The sequence below is a fragment of the Pholcus phalangioides genome, unplaced genomic scaffold (assembly GCF_987345545.1).
Source record: "Pholcus phalangioides strain wild (caught in Gottingen) unplaced genomic scaffold, Ppha-v1.0 ptg000014l_1, whole genome shotgun sequence".
Classification (NCBI taxonomy): Eukaryota; Metazoa; Arthropoda; class Arachnida; order Araneae; family Pholcidae; genus Pholcus; species Pholcus phalangioides.
In genome coordinates, this window is record NW_028301607.1 from 11,916,881 (window position 1) to 11,936,950 (window position 20,070).

A 20,070-nucleotide genomic window follows, 5' to 3' on the forward strand; every position below is an offset into this window, starting at 1 on the left:
CGGTCTATATTGGGAGATTCCACGGTATTTCAAAATTGATACAACAAACGGCGTGCAGAAAACATGTTGGAATTCTTCATGATGGTACATTTTTTTTTGTCATGAAATGCTTGGTTGAACCATAATAGTAAAGGAGTCTTATAGAGAGAATTATCTGGACGGATTTAGGTGAATATCACTCGATACGAAGATCGTTGGGTCCGATATCGCTCGATATGACATGTGACACATTCCTCGGATTTATATCGCTTGATATGACATATCTTCCAGTACGATATAGTTTGATTTTTTTTTATATCATCAATTGCTTCATAGTCTCATACCTTCTGAATGAAAGTATTATAAGGGGGAAAAAAGTAAAAGTTTGAGATGGCACAGAAAACCAGATAATCGATCGATAATTGAACCATGCATTGGATTTTTTACTTATTTATTTCTGTTGAAGGAATAATGGATGTCTTATTGCAGCTAAGAGACGGAGAATATACATCTTAGAGAATGTCGGTCATACAACAGTCGTACGAAACAAGAAGAGGTTATGATATTGGCATGACAAATAAGGAGTGGTTATGACATCGGTCATCACAAACAAGGGAAGGCTATGATATCGATCATAGTAAACAAAGAAAGAAAGACTATGATATTGGTTATGCTGTGGTTGTGTTATTACACACTGAACAAACCAAGAAGCTACAGCATTGAAGAAACTATGATATTTGGGGATGGATCACCAGGATCGGGGCGCGGTAGCCCGGTCGATAAGATACTCGCCTAAAGTACCAAAGGATGTTCGGAGGTGTCGCGAGTTCGATACCCGGTTTGTCCTTGTCAGAAAACTTTCCTGACACAGGGTACAACAAAAAACGGCGACTTGACCACAGCAAAAAATTGCTACCGCAGGGAGTCCCCCATCGAGGGGTTAGCGCACCAACCTGTCGATAAGTATAAAAAAACAAGCCCGCCGTTCGGAATCGGCAATAAATTGTAGGTCCCGGTCTAATTAGCCCTCGTGTGCAGAAAATGACCGTGGTGCGACAAAAATTATCAATGATCAGGATTACCAGGATCTAACCATTAGCAGCTCTGTACGTAACAAACACCAAAACAAATTTCACGCAAAGTTAACTACAAGCTCACACACACACACTCCAACATGTACCAATTCGTTAGAAGTTCCTCAGCTAAGGTAAGGAATATGAACGAGGTTCATGTCTGGTTCAATAGTACCACTGATATTAAACCAGACATGAACCTCGTCCATAGATAAACCATTTGGTGGACTAGTTTGTAGCACATCTTCAGATCTGCAGTGATTCTACGCCATTCCAGTCAGTGCAAACCCAGAAATTGAAGCCTCTCGCCAGGACCGTCTTAAGAGCATCATGCCCCCCCCCCCAGCCAAGTCATTTTTCTGAGGCCCTACTTGGCAAATTCTCGAAAATTTCAACTAGATCTGATTTTTGTGAGACCCCCCCCCCCTGTTCTCTTGAGGCCCCCCGGGCCGTGCCTTAAGACGGCACTGCCTCTCGCAATAAGACCAGCCGCTCATGCCAGCTATTCGTTTGGTAAAGGATTTCTCGGACTGTTCGAGGAGCTTTTTTTATGTCCTTAATTTTGTAAGGACTCCATACTTGCGAATATAAGCACAGAAAGCATGTGACTCAACGTATGCGCATCACACTTGCGGTATGCAGTACATATAACAATGTACGAAATTAATTTTCCTCCCTTTCGGAACATTCAATGTATTTTCGTGTCCAATTACGTTATAAGAGGAAACCGTTTCATTAATTATATTTGCTTTTAACGAGAAAGTATTGAATTCAATTGCTCTACAATCAGGCATAATTCGATTATTAAAGGAGGAAATACAGGAATGACGCCATATTCATGAAAACAATCCGATTTTTTTCTGAGAGTCGAGTGATTACAAAGACTCAATTAATTCTTCAGCGGCAATGTAACAGCTGTTGTTGATTGGTTCTCGTGCAATTAAAAACTATTCGAGAAAATGGTCTGTTCTCTTCCCATTATTTAAATTATTTAAAGATAGATAATAAAATTCGGATATCTTTTCTAGAACATTCTGTACTTGAGACTTTCAAGTTAGATAGCATCAATTTCTTTCGGATTTTGCCAAAAAATTTAATTTTTCAGTACTTTTTTTCGGTTTTTGTGACAAGTTTAATCAGCGGAAGATATGAAAACTCGTTAATTATAGGCAATTTATTCACTTCATTAATATTCATGATGCCATTAATAAAGATTAACGACTGGTTTTTTTTAAATCTTGTATTTAGATTGAAAATTCACGTTTTTATTTGGATCATCGATCGTGATGAAATGATTTTGCTCCTTGAAAATGAGCTTTCATGCCTTTTTGTGTGTTCGAGGTGACAGAAAACATGATGGTAAAAGAGCATTTTTCGTCCTATAATGTTTGGTTGAATTATGAAAGCAAAGAACTCTTGTAGGAAGAATATTTTAGACGCATTTCGGTCCAATACCGCTCGAGATGACGCTTCCTTAGGTCCGATATACAATAGATTGATATATTGTACAGTCGAATCCCGTTATAACGAACTCCAAGAGACCGGAGAAATCACTTCGTTAAACTGAAATTTCGTTATAAAGGAATTCCATGTTTTGGGCATTGTTCTTATCTAAACTTAGCTGAAGGATTAGAAAAGTGTTCGTTAAAACGAGAATTTTGCTATAAAACGGTATTCGTTAAAACGGGATTCGACTGTATATATGATGTATGTGTGTGCGATAACGCTTTGGCCCGATGTCGCTTGATATAACGTATCACGTACCCTTCTGTCCGATATCAAATGATATGGCTTATCTTTAGGTCTGATATAGCTTGATGAGAGGTATCCTTCGGTATGACGTTCCCGCAGTCCAATATTGATTGATACGATGTATCGTTTGGTCTGATGTCACTCGATATGACATATGACGTACCCTTGATACATATGACAGTCCGATATCAGCTGATAACAGGTATTCTTCATTCCAGCATCACTTGATGTAATGCTTCCTTTGGTCTGATGTCGCTCGATATGGTGTATCCTTTGATCTGATACCATTTGCTTCTTTTGCCTGATATCGCTCGCATGAGTTATCCTTCCGTCCGATATCACTCAATATGACGTACCCCTTTGGTTCGATATCACTTGATATCACGTATCCTTCGGTTTGATGTCGCTGGATATGACATATAACGTATCTTTTCGGTCCGATATCAGTTAATATGACGTGATCCCTAAATGTGTCACGGGTCACTGGAGTGATTTCTAAATGTGCCGCGGTCACTCAAGTACTTCGGAACTGCGCCGCGGTTCAAATTGCTCTGTAAATATACCACATGTCACTCGAAACACACAGAAATTCACCGCTGTGCGGTTAAATGAACTCAAAGAGCTCCACCGGTCGCTCAAGTGATCTGTAAACATTACCGCAGGACACAAACTGAAAATGTGCGCGGGTGACTTAAATGTTCTGGAACTATGTCGCTGGTCTCTCAAGTGACTGGTAATGTCCCGCGATGACACTTAAGTTGGTTCCCAACTTCGAGGCGAAAATGCAAGCCGATCTCCCCATTGGAAACTTTAGTGACAGAGAGCAACAGGCCTACACAACGATACAATTATTCAATCATTACACTTCAATCATAGTTAGAAAAAACTGGTGGCAGATGGCAGCACTACACGTGACAAGCATTATATTACACAGAAACATATTGCACGTCAGGTTTCACTACACACACATTCAACATTCGTTAGAGGTTCCGCAGAGGAATATGGACGAGGTACATGTATGGTTTAGTAGTAGTGGTGACACTTAAGTGACCTGGGAAACACTGTGCCACTTAGGTAAATTTTTACAAAATTAGGTTCGAGGTCAGCGACTCATCATATGACTTCGAGAGCCATGGGTTGAGCATGTATGCTGTAGGCAGGCATATTCAGTAAGCACCACCTATAGAAGATCTTCTATAACTGGTGTTGATTCAACCCGTTGCTCGCGAGCACCACGGTGCTTCCTGAAGTACCCAGAACGCTCGATGCTCGTGCCCGATTTCGTGCTCGCGATCACTCAACGTCCCAACCCACCTTGTACAAATTGCATTCAAGGATTGAAATCATCCTGATTTCATGCATTCATATGTTAAACTTGCCGTAAGGGTCCTCTTCTTTTGCAGGCAGTGCTCGCGACTTAAAAAAAAAGGTTAAACACCTCTGTTATAGGGCAATCGCAAGGGCATCGTCCATTTAAACAAAAAACCAGTGTCTTGAATATCTCATTACTGTATTTCCCCCCTCAACGCTTCACATCCGACCACGAATTCTATCACGAAAAACGTTTTCCAAGACATTTGCTATCCCACTTTATAGTTTGTGACATTAGTTTTGATACATCCTGTACCTTGGAATGGGTTCAGAGATTAAACGCAATTTAGATGAGACAATTCTGTCAGTATTGAGATTAATAATACAAATGGTGGCAATTCATACCTTTTAAGAGGACAGCGATTATGATTAGTGTCGGCGTAAATATGATGATGCAATTGCCGTGAATCACTCCTGTCACATGCACGTAGTATCTTGGAATCCATCACTGGTTTAATGGGAACCGTCGTCGTCATCAGTCGCTACGGGCATACCGGCGGACGGACACACGCATCTGCTCTGGCACTCTAAGTCCTACATAAATCTTATTTTATGGCTCTTATATAGTCGGCCCTTACGTATATTAGAATTATTGTAGAAATGCATTGAGATTAATGATAATGGTAGTGACCGGATGTCCATTCATGCGTCTTAGATGAAATATTTGAAGGGGTGTTTTCACCCTTTACGAGAGTGCGGGCATGAAATTGTTTTGAAAACGTGTCGCGGGCCACTTAATTAACTGTTCTGGAACAGCACTTCGGCTCACGTAAATGTTCTGGAAATTTGCCGTGAGCAGCTTGAGTGATTTGGCACTGCACCGCGGATCACCAACGTGATTTCTGAATGTGCCGCGGATCACTCAAATACTTTGGAACACTTCACTCAAGCGCTCTGTAAATGTATCACGAGTCACTTGGAAGTCATGTGACGCGATACGCTTGAATGATTTGAAAGAGCACCAACGGTCATTTAAGGATGCGAGTCACTAAAGGGATCTCTACATGTGCGGAGGGTCACTCAAATACTTCCGAACTCTGCCGTGGGTGACTTAAATGACCTGTAAATGTGCCGCGGGCGGCTTGAGTGATTTGGTACTGTGCCACTGTCACTCAACTGCTTTGGAACTGTGCCGCGGTCACTCAAATGCTTTGGAACTGTGCCACTGTCACTCAACTGCTTTGGAACTGTGCCGCGGTCACTCAAATGCTTTGGAACTGTGCCGTCGGTCACTTAATTTATCATTAAATGTGCTACGGGTCACTCAAGTACTTTGATACTAAGATTTCGTTTACTCAAGTTCTCTGTAAATGTACCAGAGGTCACGTGGAAAACATAGAAATTTCCGCGGTATGCTTAAAATATCTGAAAGAGCGCCACCGGAACCAACAAGCCAAGTAGGGAAGACGTGGAGCCAACGAGGGAAGGCGTGGTCCAGGACCTGGCCTGGCCACGACGGAGAGCTCACCCGAGCTAACAAGCCAACGAGGGAAGGCGTGGTCCAGGACCTGGCCTAGCCACGACGGAGAGCTCACCCGAGCTAACAAGCCAACGAGGGAGGACGTGGTCCCGGACCTGGCCTGGCCACGACGGAGAGCTCACCCGAGCTAACAAGCCAACGAGGGAAGGCGTGTCCCGGACCTGGTGCTTGGCCGCAGAGAACAACAAAGGTTCAAGCTCAATACAGCTACAAAGACGTCATAAGCACTCATAGTAATAAATTGTATAATAGAAATATTTAAATCTGTATATACCATTTTTTTTAAACAATGTGGTTATATATTCATGTAATTTATATGCATAATGAAGCCCCCGACACCGCCCAGCCCCCTCATCCGAGGCAATGGCTAAAATTGACAATGGCCGATAGAGCCTGGGCGGTGCACGGTATGAAATGAAATGAAAATGTGAAGCTTATAATTTTTCATGCACACATAATTGGGTGTCATTAATGCAAAATAAAATGTGGAGAACGATAATAATTCAAAAAATCTCTTCATCCATGTTAATCCATGTAAGAACACGCTGGATTTGTCCCGTTAATTATCCACTATTTTTGGAGTACTCTTTCAGGAGTATTCTGACATTTGAGGGGTAATCTCAAGATTATTTAGATATTTTATGAGTTCTCGAGACCTTGGGATCCACTACTCGTTAGAAAAGGACCGTTGAATGACTCAAAATGTAACTCAAGTGCACTGAAGTTGATACGATCTGGAGCGTTTTCTGGAGCTTATTTGTACTCCAACTCAGTGATAGTAGGCAACTTCACAAATTTTTAAGAATTTATTTGGCTATAATTGACAACTTTACTGACAATTTTTTATACTAGGTCACAACAGGTAAAATGCCCAACGAGGTGGCTGAAAAAAAAAAGTTGCTATAAAAAAACAAAGAATATATACACATGTTACTGCCAAAGCCCGAAGTTGGCCACTTAGCGAAGTTGACAAAGTCAATGTCTAAAATTCGGGCTTTCGGCGGGCTTTGGAAGACCCCCATGTGTCGATCCCTACACATTCCTATATATTTAGTATATATACATATTACTAAGATATCGATGTTCAGATTTCTCTTTGATTGTTAGGGTAGCCATAGCTAACTATAATAACTATGGTTAGCTATGGCTAATTATAAATGTTCATAATTATCACACAAATAATACGTCAACGCGGCGATGACCCCGAATCATAGGGATCGATATACAGGGGCTTGTTAAAGCCCGGCGAAAGCCCGAGTTTCGTACATTGGTCTGGTCAACTGGGCTGGCTACTTCACGAAGTGGCTTTGGCAGTAAAGTATATATGTTATTGTCAAAGCCCGAAATTGGCCAATTCGTGACGGGGCCGGCCATTTCGCGAATTGACGAATTTCGTTATATATTGGCTCAGCCAATGTCCGAAATTCGGACAATTAGACATAATAATTCATGGTTCATCCTATCCTCCCGTTGAAAATTTTGAACACTTCGATCATGTCCGCCCTCCGGCATTCGCGTTCTTCCAATGTAAACATATTCAAGAAATCAAGTCTCTCATCGCAGCTCATGCTTCTTATGCTGTAACTGGAAATTTTACTTGCTTTTGACAATTTTTTTATCTACAGTTTGCAACTTTACTCGCATTTTACTCACCATACGATGCCTCGCATGGCTACTGATTTCCTATGGAATGTGTTGATTCTTTTCTATCAGAACACCTTTCGCCAGCCAGATGAAACCAACCCCCTTGGTGGACTGGATTTGGCTCTTTAAGACTAGATATATAGCTGCGCCTACAGGCTACCGAGTAGATATTGTAGTATCGTGTAGAATACGCTGTTTAGCTAAAAGCGCTGCGTACATGCTACCGTGTAGAGCTTGTACGCTGCACGGCTTAGCTGAATGCTGCGCCTACTGTGACCGTGTAAAGCTTGTACACTGCACGGCTTAACTGAAAGCTGCGCCTACAGTGACTGTGTAGAGCTTGTAGTGTATAGAGCTTGTACGCTGCACTGCTTAGCTAAAAGTGACGCCAACTGGGTACAATGTTGAACCAAAACGCTTACTGCTTGCATGAGGGCGGCGCCAAACGGCTATCGTATACTTGACAACCGCACTTATTTATGTATTATGCCAATGGGCGATTCAGGCTACGGTCTAAACAATTGAACCTATATTATATGCCAATAATTAAATGACTGCGCATAACGGCGACTTACGCAACAGTTGTATCACTAGGTTCATATCCACGAATTAAAAAGCGTCCCATGGGGGTTCCTTCGAATAACACATGGTGCGTTGACGTAATATTGGCGATCTAACAGACCTTGCCGACTATTGGCTCCGCATTTAGCGGCTTACAACAACAGCATTCTTTAATCATTTGCAGGTTATTCCTACTTATGATATAGCGTCCCGTGGCACCTGAGAATAGCACATGGTGCATCCTCATACAGACGTACGAATGAGATCTGCCGTTATAATTACCGTTATAATGAGATAAACCGTTATACTTACAATGAGCTGCGCACGTGACGGCTTATATATAAAATTACAACAGATTTGGTCCGCGGGGCGAATATTGTGCACATCTAATATAGAATTTTAAAATAAACCTAAACAATATAAAATTAATGAAGTATTTTTTTTTCTGAATCTCAGATTTTAAACATAAATATTGAAAAAAAAAATCGCATTTACAAACAAATCGCATAATTACGCCTCTATTACCGCATAATGGTTACTTTTTGTCAAAAAACTCTGGAGATATCACTGTTTTGGGCAATCAAAAGAGAGAAAAAGTTACATAAATAACGAATAAATATTTCTCAAGGGATAAAAGGAGGACGAAAAAGCAATATCCTTAATGGCCACAAACGATTCTAATGGAGGTGAGTTTTTGACGAGACATAAATCGGAGCGAGTAAAGACTCTTACGACAAACAAAATACGAGTAATATATATAACGTAACATATTACACAAGTAATATATATAACGTAAATATTCAGAACGACTATCCGCGTCAGAGACATTTTCCAAACACGTCAGTTTAAACGCGGACAAGTTGGTTTGCCCGCCATACTCGTGTAGCTTTCTTTATTGCTTGAGATTTAATATTTAATTTAATGGTTTTATTCTCATTAAAAATTAATTAAAATAAATATAGACTGTTCCCATAAACTTGGACGGACTTTAAAAAATTTTTTAAAAAAAGTTTAAAAATTTTTGATGAGGTTCGGTTTGTTCTCTTGGACTCGTCAGGGTCGGATTTGTTATTCGCTAAAGAAAAAATTTAGTTAAAATTTCTATCGATACGTAGCGCTGCATAGTTTTTTTTTTCTAATAATATGCAAATTTAATCCCATTAAGGTACGGGTGCACAATCTTTTGGCTCGCGGGACAAATGCGGCCTGCCAAGAGGGTTCTATCCGGCCAGCGAAAGATGTTCCGATAGAAAAGTGTCACTACACAAAGCCCGATAAATATTTAGTGTATGGCCACATTTCTTTCATAACAAGTACGGGAAATCGAGATCCATCTGTGATATCACCAATTATTCTCTCGGGAAAGTAAACTTGTCAGTTACAGCTAAAAACAAGTAATGTCGCCAGAAGCTGCCAAAAACAAATGAGGTTGTCAAAGGCAAGAAAAGTGGTCATTAACAGTCCAAAAAATTGCCAATGGCAAGTCAATTTGCCAATTACATCAAAAAAAAATTGTCTAATGTATATGTTATGTTGCCAGTTACAACGATTTTTTTTTTTTTTTCATAAGCAAGTAAAGCTGTCAATTACGATCAAAATAATTGCGAAAGATAAGTAAAGTTGCCAAATACAGGTCATGTAAAGTCGCCCCTACCCGGTAAATCATATTCGCCATAAGGGGGTTCCCCGGGGGGAACATTTGTTTTCTCAATGTAAAAAATAAAATAAAAAATAATGAAAACCGGCCATATGGTCAGTACGGTAGCCCTTATTTTTCAACTTTTCAAAAGTTTAGCTCCCTTTCCCTTCCCCCCATCTTGTTTCAATCTACAAAATTGTCTGTGCAAAATTTTAGCTCAATCGGACAACTGCTACGCCTTGAAGTTTGAGCATAGTGAGCAGTGTTAATTTCCTATATGCAATGATTAATTCCATTCAAAGGTGGTCTTCCTTAACACGACCATCCATATTTTTTTTTCTTTGTCTTACGCCAGGATTACACCATAAACTTTTCATAAACGTTCATTTATAAAACTTGAAAAATACAACCAATCAGGTTGGGGGTCATTCAAGTATTACGTCAACATCGAGGGGGTTTCGGATTTGCTGACTTTTGATGACAAGGGGGGAGGGGTTTGAAGGTTGCTTACGTCATCAACCTCCCTTTTTGAAGATATGAAATATTCTAAGCTGCTGACGAAATTTTGCTGACAAGGGGGTCAAAAATGGCTTAAAGTCTGCTTACGTAATACTTGAATGTCCCCTTATCGGTTGCATTTGTTAGAATGTAACCGATAACGAGTCGGCTTACTAATGACATGCAAACATAGATGCGATATCGTTCATTACTAATTTGACAAATTTATGCATAATTTGCTTTCCGTATAAAGATCAACTTACAGAACATCTTCGCACTTGAGCCAAAACTGACTATTGAAATTTTTGTTTTTCATTTTAATCGATATGTGTTTGTTTGTGTCAAAATGCCCTTTAAAAAGAAAAATAGTTAATTAATTGATTTATTTAATCAATCAGTTTTGTTCGATATCTTCACTTGGACCATTTCAGTTAGGCTGTCATTGCACTATAAAAGTTTGATAAAAGATCTTTTACAAAACTTGAATAAAACAACCAATAAGCCATTGTGGTTACATTTTCTCGAATGTAACCGATACGCTTATTGGTTGCATTTTCAAGTTCTATAAAACTTTGATAGTGTAATGCCTGCCTTAGGTATGCATATACCTCAGGTCTCAACTTTAAAAAAGAATCATTGAAAAACCCATTCAAAACCGTTAAAACTGAGGTTCATATATGTGTGTACCTCTAGAGCAGTGATTCCCAATGTGGGCGTTAACGCCCCCTGGGGGGCGATGGAATGTTCCAGGGGGCGGTAGAAGCTACGGGTATAACATAGGATCCTATTGGTTGGATTGCGTTGGGGGCGATGGGAATTTTTGTCCCATCGCCCAATTCTTCAGAACTTATTTTCCCATCGCCCCCAACGCAATCTAACCCATAGGATTCTATGTTATATCCGTAGCTTCTACCGCCCCCTGAAAATTCCCATCGTCCCCAAGGGGCCGTTAACGCCCACGTTGGAAATCACTGCTCTAGAACATGGAGCAAAAAATTTGGGAAACTATCTCGAGCCCTCTTGAAAAAAAAAAATTTCTCCTCATTGTCCCCAAATCAATCCAACCCATAGGACCCTATACTAAACCTAAAGCTTCTACCGCCCCACCCCTGGAAACTTCCATCGCCCCCAGGGGGGGGGTGGTATTGCCCACTTTGGGAAACACTGCTCTAGAGCGAAGTGGTTAATTGAAAAATTATGTGTTCATTCACTTCTTTAAACTAACGATTCAATTAGTATTTATGTAAATTATGTCTTCTTTGCAAATTGTGAATCTCTTCTCATTATTCCAGCCAATAATGTATTTAATCTCACCAATAATTACTAAAAACAATTACTTTTCAGGCTTCCGTATACTCAGTGGCTCTAAAGACGGTCATATCCGTGTCGACAGCGTTACTACTGGCTCTGGTGCTCACGTATCATGCTCTTGAAGTTCAGGTGAGTGTACATTAGGATATATTCCCATAGTAGTAATTGGATTACTCACAGGTTTCGCACATACATGTACAGGATCAATATCTCTGCCGTGATACTCGCTCTGTACTTCCCAACTGATTCTGAGCTCTACGGGGCAGATCTAAGGATGTGCATATGATTTGATTGGGTCACCATTGGGTCGCATCTAACTGTCCTGGCTCTGATCGGTAAGGTGCACAGATTCGGGACAACAGGCTGGCAAGATGATTGATTCTTCGCCGCTGTGCTGTCGTGTGGATATCGCATCGAGAGGATCGAGGTTCGGACCCCCATTGCTGGAGGGATCCAAGAATTTCGCCCCCCCCCCGGCATTTACCCTGCCCTGATGACCGAGTATGGGTGACCGAGTGCATAACCAAGTGAGTGTGAGTGACTATAAGGGTTAGTGAATGACCATATATCAAGTGAGTGACCATATGAGTGATCGAGTGAGTGGCCAAGTGAGTTTTTGAGGGACCGTATGAGTAAATGAGTGTGAGTGACTATATGGGTGAGTGAGTGGCCATATAAGTGACCAAGTGAGTTTGTGAGTTACTGTATGAGTTTGTGAGTTAATGTATGAGTGACCGAGTGAGTAATCGTATGAGTTACCGAGTGAGTAATCGTATGAGTGACCGATTGAGTAATCGTATGAGTGACCGAGTGAGTAATCGTATGAGTAACCGATGGAATGTCCGTATGAGTAAGTGAGTCACTGTATGAGTGACTTCACTCACTTGGTCTCTCACACGGTAACACACCACACGCACTTGTTCACTCATACGATAATGCACTTCACCCACTTGTTGACTCACACGGTCCCTCACCCCATCTATTGGTCACTCATTCAGTCACGCACCCACTCACTCACTTGGTCACTTATATGGTCACTCAGCCACCTGCTTGGTCTCTTACCCTCTCACTTCGCCACTCACTATTAGGGCAGGCGAAATTTCAGAGGGCGAATTCTCAGGGACGAAATGTACTGCGGACGAAACGTCGGGGGGGGGGGGCATATGTCAGAGGCGAATGTTCCGGATCTCTTGCAGCACAATGGTGGTCGGCTGAGCCGCACAGGGGTTCGGAAACAACGGCGACATACGGGCTGAAGCAATAATTACGACAGCATAAATGCGTTAGGACCACGTGTATACACACACAACACGCTCGCGCATGTGACCAACTCATTACAAATTTCGCAGAGGAATGAGTACGAGTTAGGGCCTCCTCACACGGGAATATTCGGATTGAACTCGCGAGTAGCCCCAACTTCAGAGTTGAGTTGATTTGAACGAGTCGAGTTGCCCATTCTCCCTCACACGGCGCTACTAAAAAGAAATTATTTCAAAACCCGGGAAAATGAGTAAAAATGCCACAGTATTCAGTTCACCTCCTTATCTCTCTGTACATCAGGCATCTTCAACCCGTTGCCCGCGAGTACCACGGTGTTCCCTGAACCATCCAGAGTGATCGATGCTCGCATCCGATTCCGTGTTGATCAACAATTCCAATTACACACCTTGTACACATTGCATTCAAGGATTGAAATCCTCCTGATTTCATACATTCGTATGTCAAACTTGCTGTAAGGGTGCTCTTCTTTCGACGATGGATTAAAGGCAGTGCTCGTGACTAGAAAAAGGTTGAAGACCTCTGCTGTAGATCATGAACCGGGATAAGAGGAAAAAAAAACAAATTTTTAGCGTTCTTATCAGCGATGAAGTTGATATTGTATTATAATTATAAATAATTATCACATCCTACACTATTATTTCCGCAGAAAAAAGGATAAATATAGACGAAAACTATGGGTATATCCGTACATCGAAAATAACATTCATCGTACACTATTCGATACGGCCAACGGGAATCGGATTCCTTGTATTATATGGAATTAGAGAAGAGACTTAACTGGAATTAATAAATCAGCTTATTGCCTGTGATCAGCCCTGATGACTGACTGCTAATAATCCTTAATTAAGGTAAGTGAAATTCACGTTGTAAATATCCAATATTTAGAGGGAATTTTAACATGAAGGTGCTTTATTTCCTTTAAAGAGCTGACTATGCTGCTGCCGTACGGAGAGAGAAAAATATAGGTGTTTTGGGTTAGGTTTGCATCAGACATTTATGTAGAAAATAAAAGTTACATATGGAAAGAATTAAACGTTAAAAATGGAAATGGGCTGGACCATATTACAAGAAGACGGGGCAACAGATGGATCAAAAGTATTCTAGATTGGTACCTCCGTGGTGTCAAACGTCCGAGAAGACGTCCCCATGCAAGATGGATTGACGAGATCAGGAAAGTGGCTGGAGTCAACTGGATGGCTAAAGCATCAGACAGAGCAGAATGGAAAAATTTAGAGACCTTCATCCAGCAGTGGATTGAAAATGGTTGTTGTTGATGATGATATAACTGTTTATCTTGTTATACAAAATTCAGCGTCGGGCACCTCTCCTACAATCTGGACCGACGAAAATGTGAAGAAATACTAGACGGTTGCCGAATTAGAGTTCGACTAGCATACGAGTCGCCAAGTGACTCCGTTGCTTAGGATATTTCGTCGCCAATATGCCAATATCCTCGTGTGAGGAGCTCTGTAGAAATGTAGGTGCTGATCCGCTGGATACGGTGTCCCCCTATCAGTTGTTGCCAGACTTCAGTTCCCGCCCCCCGTGTGAGGCCCTTACGTGTACGGTTAAGTAGTAGTAGTAGTGACGATGGTAACTGAAGTTAGTTTCTAATTCCGCAGAGAACAGGCAAATTTATACACGATACTTACATAACATGAGAGTTCAATCATTTGCTATTTTTATTTCAAAATGTGGGAGCACCAGTATAACACGAAACAAGCATAAATCTGACAACATAAATCGTTAGGGCCACACGCAACACGTATAGGCGTGTGTATTATACGGTTAAGTAGTAGTAGTCGGTTCTGATGCCCAACCAACAGCTTACTCTATTTACTCGCATGTAGAACGATCTCGCATATAGCAGGAGGTATGGTTTTAGAGAGCAAATTAAAGTCTAAATTAGATTTATGAATTAAACTCTTCATTTCGTTTTCTCGCAGAGATAATACCATAAACTTTTTAGGGTGAGACGACGGAAGTGCATGGTGACGTAAGTCGGGGGTCTCAATGTTATCCGAAAAAATAATTTTGAAGATTGATTTCCCTCCTCCCCAAAATTTTAAGGGGGTAGTTTTGTATAAAGAAGGGGTATTGTTTTTAATGGAAAACAAATAAATAACTCTATTCAGAAAAAATTACCCAAAATTTGAAAGAGTAAAATTGGCTTTTCGTGCATGCATCTAGATGCGTATTGGTGAACACTGATCGGGATGTTATTGTATAGGGGATTTCCTAAATGAAGTCTGGGGGTTGGGAGTGATTAGAATGTTGTTAAAAATACTCTGGGTGCTCTGTGGGTCACAAAATACTCTGGGTGCTTAGGAGAGGGGGGGGAACCCGTCTTCATTGTTATGCTAAAATATGCAAAATAATTCTCCAAAATATGATAACATGCCTTAAATTCTGAAGATCATGAAAAAATACCCTAAAATTTGCTGAAAATTATGAAAAAAATGCTCTATCGCGTAGAAATAGCGGAATATGCAAAATGCATAAAATTATACAGTCATAGAAATCGTAGCCCTAGTAAATTGTGAAAATCTGTACCGTTTTTGCACGTCTGTCACTCTCTATGAAGGGACATTTTAACGGAGGGAGATCGGCTCGCATTCGCGCCTAGAAGAGTGCTGCCATCAACAACAATGAATGAAGGCATTTACAATCCTGAATTGCATATGATTCCGATTTGTCTTTGTGCATCTTATCTCTCCTGGAAGTTTGCACATGCATTTCAGAAACACCCATTAGAGTCAAGAACTAATCCAAAACCGTTCATATCAGTACTATTCAAAGAGTTTTAGTACATCCTTCGGGAAAAGTACGTACGCAAAAGATTATGCTCAGATTCTAGCTGGAAGAAAACGACTCAACTAAACATTTCGAAATTAAAAATGACCAATGACTAGCCCTTTTCGTGCATTACCTCTAAAACTTCTCCGAGTCTTTCGTGTCGCAAACGGTGTCTCGCCGTTTTCCCCCTAATGGCACAAGACAATTGATGCCATCCAAGAAATTCCTCTCCTTATCTCAATTAGCTTACGGAAAGTTTAAGAGATGTAAGTATCCACGTTAGAGTAAGTACGTTAAGTAGGGATGTAATATCCCCATTTAACGCAAAATAATGACTGACTGTAGTCATCCTAGACGTCTGTCTAGTTTGTTTTTTGAAGATTTCTAAACGTCTCGGGAACGTTTATGCATCGCGATTACCGTGCGTCTCGTTGGCTAAGTACCTTTTTCGTCCTTTCCCGATTCATCCTAAAATCAGTCGCGTTACATCCGATATATTCTTGCCCCTTCCTCCCATTTGTGTCAATAGAGTATAACTGTCAATTAAGATAAAACACCCCGTGATTGAACACTGAAAGAAATACGAATGATTCACATTACAAGAACATTATCATAGATAGAGCTCCTAGAAATACACTCTATACTAGGTACTTACCGGAAGTACCAGCACCTCCTAGAGCAGAGTTCTTCAACCTTTTTTCCAGCCTCGAGCACTGCCTGTACCCATCATCATCAAAAGAAGAGCACCCTTACGACAAGTTTGACATCCGAATGTATGAAAAATCTGGATGATTTCAATCCTCGAATGCAATTAATTCAAGGTGTTCAATTGGAACGTTGATCAAGTGCTCGCGAGCACAAAATCGGACATGGACGTCGAGCACATTGGGTGCTCGCGAGCAACAGCTTGAAGATATCTGTCCTAGAGATAGAAGGCCTCCGCACGGGTTGTTGAGTTCACCTGAACGTCATGAGAGTAGCCCTAGAAAGTTTGCCACATTTTAAACCTATTTCGTTTCTTATTATTTCGTAATCTTCCGGGTTTTCGCTCGCAAATACCTCACGGAGATTCGATGTGAGGCACAGAAATCGCCAAAATCTGTTCCCGATCATTTCTTTTCCACATAATGATGATACTTAGCACATGCAGCGAAATATTTTTTTCCTAAATATTCTCAGTGAGGATGGACTGCTTGCGTGACGTCACGAGCAGCGTGCAGAGGCATACGAATTGTTTTATACATTTGTCAAGTTTTTTCAACGATTCGTATTTAGATTTGCACTGTTTACTGAAATCGTGAATAAACAGTGTTTTCATAATTATTATGATATAGTTATGACTATAAATTCTACAAATATATTCATCATACGTATTTGAATCAAGTTCAACTTTTTCTTCCCCTTCAATTTTTCAGTGACTTTAACTACAATCGGGGATTTCGCTGAATTATGGCAACGTTTTGTATGACTGTTGTCGACGTCCCGTATTTTACCGATTCAGCCACCTCTTTGGACATTTTGCCTGTAGTGGCGTTGTATTTGTATTAAGATCCCGTTCAACCTTATTTTTCTGAATGAAATATGGTTATCTACTTATTTCCATTTCTTTTTTCGTCAAACATATTTTTTGTTTACCGCGATTTGTAGCAGCCGTTTATTTCCCCAACCTTTACCCATTTTTGCAGATACGGATTTTTATTTAGCAATTATCAATTGAATATTATTTCATTCAGTTAGAATCGAATTATCAAGTCTGCCTGTGGATCATAGTTTGAGAAATGCTGGCCTACCACATTATATAGGGTGATTCTAAATTCATGGAGCAAACTGTAAGAGGTGATATACGTATGAATCACCCTGCATTATTCAAAACCAGTGTTTCCCAAAGAGGGCGATGGAATAGTCCGGGGGGGGGGGGTGGAAGCAACGGTTATACCATTGGATTCTATGGGCTTGTTTAAGTTGGAGGGGCGATGAGAGAGAAAAATTTCTGAAGAAAGGGGCGATGGAACAAAAAAGTTTGGAAAACTATGTTCGAAACCCTTCTACCGGCCTAGCATCACTGTTTTATTAGGTGAATCGTGATTTTCACGAATAATTACAGAACAGAATTTAATTTATTTCGTCGTTTCCCAGCCAGACGAGGCTGTCTGACGACTTACAAATAGTCTTTCTGAGGCATTGTGAAAGAGAAAGACAAGTTTGTACATGTATGTGTAAAGCATGAGTGTGTTTGTGTGAATAAAAATCCAGCCCAACCTCATGTCCAAAATACAAATGTAGTATGCGCTCTAAAAGGTCCAGAAGGGGCAGTTCTAGTTTCTCCGAAGCCGCTAGCCTTCTTGGCTTTTGTGAGCTGGAGAACGCCGAGATTGGACACTTGATGAGTGGAAGCAGATTTGTTTGGTCTGACGAGTCAAGACTTCTTCTTTATGACGTTGATGGCAGGATCCGTGTATGGATGGCGCAAGCAGCACATGGCATCCAGCATGACAACTGTTCAAGCGGGTGTCGGTGGAATCACGGTCTGGGAAGCATTATTGATGTACTCTTGGTCCCTTATTTCCATTGGAAACATCATTGGAAACATCATGCCAGCACCTACCTCCACATCGCCGCTGATCGCAAAAGGTCCAGAAGGGGCAGTTCTAGTTTCTCCGAAGCCGCTAGCCTTCTTGGCTTTTGTGAGCTGGAGAACGCCGAGATTGGACACTTGATGAGTGGAAGCAGATTTGTTTGGTCTGACGAGTCAAGACTTCTTCTTTATGACGTTGATGGCAGGATCCGTGTATGGATGGCGCAAGCAGCACATGGCATCCAGCATGACAACTGTTCAAGCGGGTGTCGGTGGAATCACGGTCTGGGAAGCATTATTGATGTACTCTTGGTCCCTTATTTCCATTGGAAACATCATTGGAAACATCATGCCAGCACCTACCTCCACATCGCCGCTGATCGCATGGGCCCGTTCATCGCCATAATGTTTCCTGATGATGATGGCTATATTTCCAGCAGAACAATGCACTCTTTCTTCCACGGGGCTGGAATTATCTCAGATTGGTTTGAGGAACATGATTCAGAATTTCAATTTCCTTCAATGCCCCCCTAGTAACCTGATCTCAACCTAATTGAGTATTTGTGAGGCGAGGTAACGAAAAAGCTTCGAAACACCATCGTCTAATCTAGGGCAATTAAGAGCTGCCATTCCGTTAGCATGGGGCTGATAGTCCTCCACAACGGTTTCAGCAACTTTTCAAGCTCTTAAATCTTGTAGAGCTCCGTGCCTAGAAGAATATCCGCTGTCATCATAGCCAGAGGAGGTCCCACACGATATTAGACGTGAGTAGTGGCAGGGTGTTAATAGTTTTTTGAACATTTTTGTCGCACCACGGTCATTTTCCGCACACGAGGGGCCTACCACTACCGGGACCTACAACTTATTGCCGATTCCGAATGGCAGGCCTGTCTTTATGCTCATCGAAGGGTTGGTGCGCTAACCCCTCGGAGTGGGACTTCCTGCGGTAGCAATTTTTTTTTCTGCGGTTATGTCACCGTTTCTGTTGTACTCCAGTGTCAGGAAAGTTTCTGACAAGGACGAACCGGGTATCCAACTGGCGACATCTCTAAACATGCTTTGGTACTTTAGGCCAGTATCTAATCGACGCGGGCTGAAGTCGTCTATTTCACCTATAGTCATTGGATATACTGCAGAAAAAAAGGTAAAAATTTCGCATACGTCGCACTGCAATATCCAATGGCTAAAGGTGAAATGGATGACTTTAGTGACGTCACGAACTTCGCGTGAAGACTTTCTGCTATAGACAGTGTCGATGGGGTCACATAGCAGAGAATTTGACCGAGCGTGTTCGATTAGTTCCCCTTTCATCGTCGAAACTCCAACAGAAAACAAAATAAAAGCAAACACGAAAAAAAAACCCCAAATGAATCAAAAAACACGAACAAAAAACAAAATTGATCAACACGCGAACGAAACATAAAGAACGAGAAAAACAAATATGGCGCCATCACACGACTGACGAAAATCTGAAAGAATTGGTCTTTTTCCTGTCATACATAATAAGGCGTGTTACGTTAGATTTCATAACGCGACACATTCCCACGTCACGTCAGCACAGCATGCCCCCCCCCACATAGGGGGAGGGGGCTGACAGGGCTCTAGCCCTGGGGTCCGGGACGGTTATCATCATTTCTTTACTTTCTCACGCTATAAATTAACTGCAGAAGGGGCCCGTTAAAAGCCTGACCGAGGGGCCCGCAAAAGCTCCCAGCCTAGGGGCCCCACTACAGGGTGTGGGGGCCATTCAGTACAGTGTGAACATACCTACAGAAGACTTACTTATAGGTGGAATTTATATCGCACACATTTTTAGTTGGTCCCACGTCACGTCAGAGTAGAGTGCACGGATTTTTGAGTGATACATCAGACTACATCCCCCACAGACTTTACCACGTCAGGGCAGCACAATGTGAACAGAAAAACTACAGAAGACTCATAGGTGGAATTTTATATCACAAGCATTAATATGTGGTCCCACGTCACGTCACAGTAGGGGCGGCTCAAGCTTACCCTTCGCCCGGGTGCGGAGCCTCATATGCCGCCCCGAAAGGTGACCCTGATGGAAGGCTAGCAGGGCTTTAGTCAAGAGGACCTCTAGATGAACCTA

General features: G+C 41.5%; 1 protein-coding gene across 1 annotated transcript in view; it reads left to right on the top strand.

Annotated features, from left to right (window-relative positions):
* LOC149078160 (small conductance calcium-activated potassium channel protein-like) overlaps positions 1–20,070 on the top strand; it is a 190,508-nt gene that overhangs the window by 76,682 nt on the left and 93,756 nt on the right. Inside the window, exon 2 of the mRNA XM_089241748.1 lies at positions 11,342–11,437. Within this exon, the coding sequence (XP_089097874.1) occupies positions 11,342–11,437 (96 nt within the window). The remainder of the gene's footprint in view (positions 1–11,341; positions 11,438–20,070) is intronic.